Consider the following 3,675-nt stretch of genomic DNA (forward strand, 5'->3'; position numbering starts at 1 on the left):
TACACAACTAGTACCTCCTGTAACCTAGCAACCAACAAATCTTTGCATTTTGGTTGGTTGCTTACAGATTGTTTAATTGTAAAATTAATGTCTGCAACAAAGTTTCTCACACTGCGCTGTTCCCTTACGTGATAATGAATACATTCATGGACAATCAACTCCCTATTAGATATTTATATACATATGTACACAAAGGCCCCAGTGCTGCCTACCATCTAACTTAATAGAGAATCAAATGAAATGAAGGAAGAACAGCAGGAACTACATTGTAAATTTCAGGTTTTTTGTTTTAAGAAGGTGCCTGTCAAATAGAGTGTTAACAGAAAGGCAAAACCTGATTGGTGAGAATGATTATATTATTTTTACAACACACCAATATCATAACGTTCATGCCTTATGCAATGCACATCCACATAATTTATGGTGATATCAAAACACATTCACAGTTATATCATGCCTTATTATTATTTGCCACTTTATAAAAGAATTGAAGACAACTTTTGCCCTATACAGCATTGAGTTTTATAAGCACACCTGAGTAAAAACACTCAAAAAGCCAAGAAACTAGTGCCTGCGGGCTTCTGCTTCTCTACAGACTGTTCTGGTCTTTTTAACACCTGTGCACTCATGTCACTCAACAAGACACTCGGGTAGATCTTTTATTTCTAAAGGCCATTCCCTGTTTTACTCCAGTAAATTTGGTTGTTAATATTGGTGGGGGGGGAGGGGTGAAGGTGGGTAATGCAAATGAGAGAGTATCCAGATTTTAGATTTCCAGAGGTTGGCATTTCTATATCTCACACTCTCACAAGTTGACAACTGATTTCTCATGCTTTCTCAAAAAGTCAAACTCCAAAAAAAAATTGGATTTTGGAGTTGTAAGGTTCCATTTCAAGTTATAGATATCAATAAATAGCCAGCCCAATCCAAAGAAAATGTTTAGCAGTCGTGTTTGATTAGTAATACATTCTTTTAGCCTACCATGACTTAATGTTGCTGCCATTAAATGTGCAGACTTACTGCTTCTCTTATTTGAAGATGGCCACCAACAAGACATGAAAAATTACATAACCTAAATTGTAAAATTGATCGTGATGTGTACTGCTGCAGCATTGAGGGGAAATGTGACTTCCAATACCGATAATACCTACTGGAAGTCTTTCCACTAGGAAATTTGGGACATCTTCTGATTTTTTTACCCATTTCTTACTACTTCTCCCCGCTCTAGGCTCAAAGTCTCACATTTTTTGCCTTTTGGTGGTTGGCAAGTCTGCATAACAAACTCCCTCCACACAATTCTTGTTATAAATGATGGCAAATGAATGGATGGCTAAGACAATGTGTAACAGAGAAAAAAGGGAATGGCCTTGTTAAATATTCCTAAAAAACTATGCCATAACAAGGACTAAACTGGAGTGCCTGCCTTCTCCCTGAAAGATTCTAGAAGATCCTTCCGATTGGCAGGTAAAGTAGCAAAGTACTTCTTCTGCTCCTCTGAATACTTGGCCTCTGTTGGGACAATATCCCTGAAGCTCCAGTCCTTCCAATGAAAATTAAACCGCTCAAGCAATTCAATTCGCTTTTCATCTTCCTGCACGACATCTTCAGGTTCCTTTCTGGGTAGGTTGGGGGCTAAAACATCTTTAAAAATGATCACTCCCCTTATTGCAAACCAACCACCATATTTTGCATGCACACTTACACCACATATCTTAGTTTTCTCACCCCAAGGATCTTTCTCCTTTGACACACTGTTGCGTTGGTAGTAATAAGCCGCGCCACCAACATGGGCTGCCGTCTGGACTAACACTTTTGGTCTTCTACTGGGGAGCATTTCAAAGTCATGGATAACTTCTATGTCATGTTGTGGAAACTGACACTTAACTTTCTCAAAGAAATGGGCCATGAATTCATCAACTGGGTCTCGCCCTTCAATGCAGGAGCTTTCCAGTATGAATGGCTTGAATCCCTCTTCAAACATATGGGGAGTACTGATGATAACAAGAGCAAGGGTGTCATATGGGTGAAGAAGCTGGAATGCTTTGTGGATAAGCTGATCATTGTACCAACCAATCTGGAGAGATAACAAAACATTATCCGAAAAAAATCATGTCATTCAACTGGTGTTGCACATTTTAAGGACAAAGTTGTCATTATTTTTACGCTGGAGACAGGTTGAGTGAAATTCTTGAGGACTAAATGGACACCAGAGGATCCAGAAAGCTATCTCGAGAGGCAATTTTAAAAATTAATTTCATGTAAACATAAGGTGAATAAATTTTCGATCATATTTATTAAACAGAGGCATACACTCAGAGTTGATCAGGGCCAATCACTCTAGGTGTGAATGCAACCAAGATTAATGGGTGAGACCTTTTGATCACTTATGTTGAGCAAAATCTTTTCCAGATGACACGTACACAGCCATGTGACATCCTACACATAGAATCACAGGCAGCTGCTAGATGAGCAGTGGATTGCCTCTTATGATGATAGAGTCTACAGTTACTTTATCCCACCTTGTGTAATCGGAAAATGTGATCAGCCACCTTTCAATATACAAAGCCAGCAGCTGGGAGGGTGGCAGAGGAGGGGCAGTAGAGTATGGGGTGAAGATTCTTTTTCCAAAATATACTGTCAAAAAGCCCCCACCCCCCCTCCCCTCCCCTCCCCCCTCTCCTGCCAAGGGTTAACATCAGAAAGACATGATTCTTTTTATAAGGTTTGTACCTTTTAATGCCTGTTACCAGTAATCACATTTTCACCGGTTTATAGAACTCACGCTAAATTTCCATACAAATCCTTATAATTTGGCCTCGAGCAGTCTGTTTTGAGCCTGTCTCGTACCTAGTCAGCTTGATTTTTTGTATTGTAGACTTCAGGAACTGTGTCATTTGTTTTTAACTTAAATTGCATTTTTACAACGCACAACTCGTACTTTTGTCTGCATTCGGCCTATGACTCTTAAATATTGCCAAATTCATGCAAAACATGGCAATCATCTCAACTTTCAAACACCCTTGTCCGTCAACAAAGCATCCCCTAATAAACGTATTATGAGGCTTGTTAAAGAAAATACTTACCTTAAAAGGGTACGATTCAAGTCCGACCGGGGATAAAATGCCACGAACTTTGCTTACGATGTCTTGCACAAAAGCATCCGCCATATTGAAAATAGATTTGGGCGCCAGTCACCAGTCCTCCCCCTTTTTGTCCTTGTCCCCGGGGACTTCTCTGCCTGGAAAAACGCAAATCAAAAAGGGCGCACTTGCACTCTTTCCCAGGCGGTTCCGCTAGCTCCATTTGTAGTTTCACTGCATCACGAAGTAGATTTCCTCCATGATAAAAGTTGACTCACTTCATATATCTGAAGTAATGTTGCTTGTGTCAAAGCCATTTTAGCGGAGTTCTCGTGCGCGAAGCGCGCAGCGGAGCACCATGGGTAAGAAAATGTGGTAAACTACCCATCCAAGAAAATTTGGTAATCACGTGACCGTACACCGCCCGAGAGACCGTCGGTCCGCACCACAGGCATACCAACGTAAAAGAATTCAATCAACAGGTATGGCAACCCAAATGCAACTCGAGGTTTTTTTGACGCGAAATCGCATAGCCACCTGCGTCTTGTAAAGCAGAAACAACTAAAGAGTCAATGAAGAGGAAAATGGAAAGCGG

At 40.5% G+C, this 3,675-nt stretch overlaps 1 protein-coding gene across 1 annotated transcript; it reads right to left on the reverse strand.

Annotated features, from left to right (window-relative positions):
- Nucleotides 1-1,109: 1,109 nt before the first annotated feature.
- Nucleotides 1,110-3,173, reverse strand: LOC140921613 (cyanocobalamin reductase / alkylcobalamin dealkylase-like). Its single transcript, XM_073371617.1, has 2 exons — nt 3,084-3,173; nt 1,110-2,074 (listed from the first exon to the last, which is right to left on the reverse strand). Exons 1-2 carry the CDS (start codon nt 3,165-3,167, stop codon nt 1,406-1,408), a joined length of 753 nt encoding a protein of 250 aa, XP_073227718.1. The 5' UTR covers nt 3,168-3,173; the 3' UTR covers nt 1,110-1,405.
- Between the last annotated feature and the right edge of the window lie 502 nt (nt 3,174-3,675).

The sequence above is a fragment of the Porites lutea genome, chromosome 12, assembly GCF_958299795.1.
Source record: "Porites lutea chromosome 12, jaPorLute2.1, whole genome shotgun sequence".
Classification (NCBI taxonomy): domain Eukaryota; kingdom Metazoa; phylum Cnidaria; class Anthozoa; order Scleractinia; family Poritidae; genus Porites; species Porites lutea.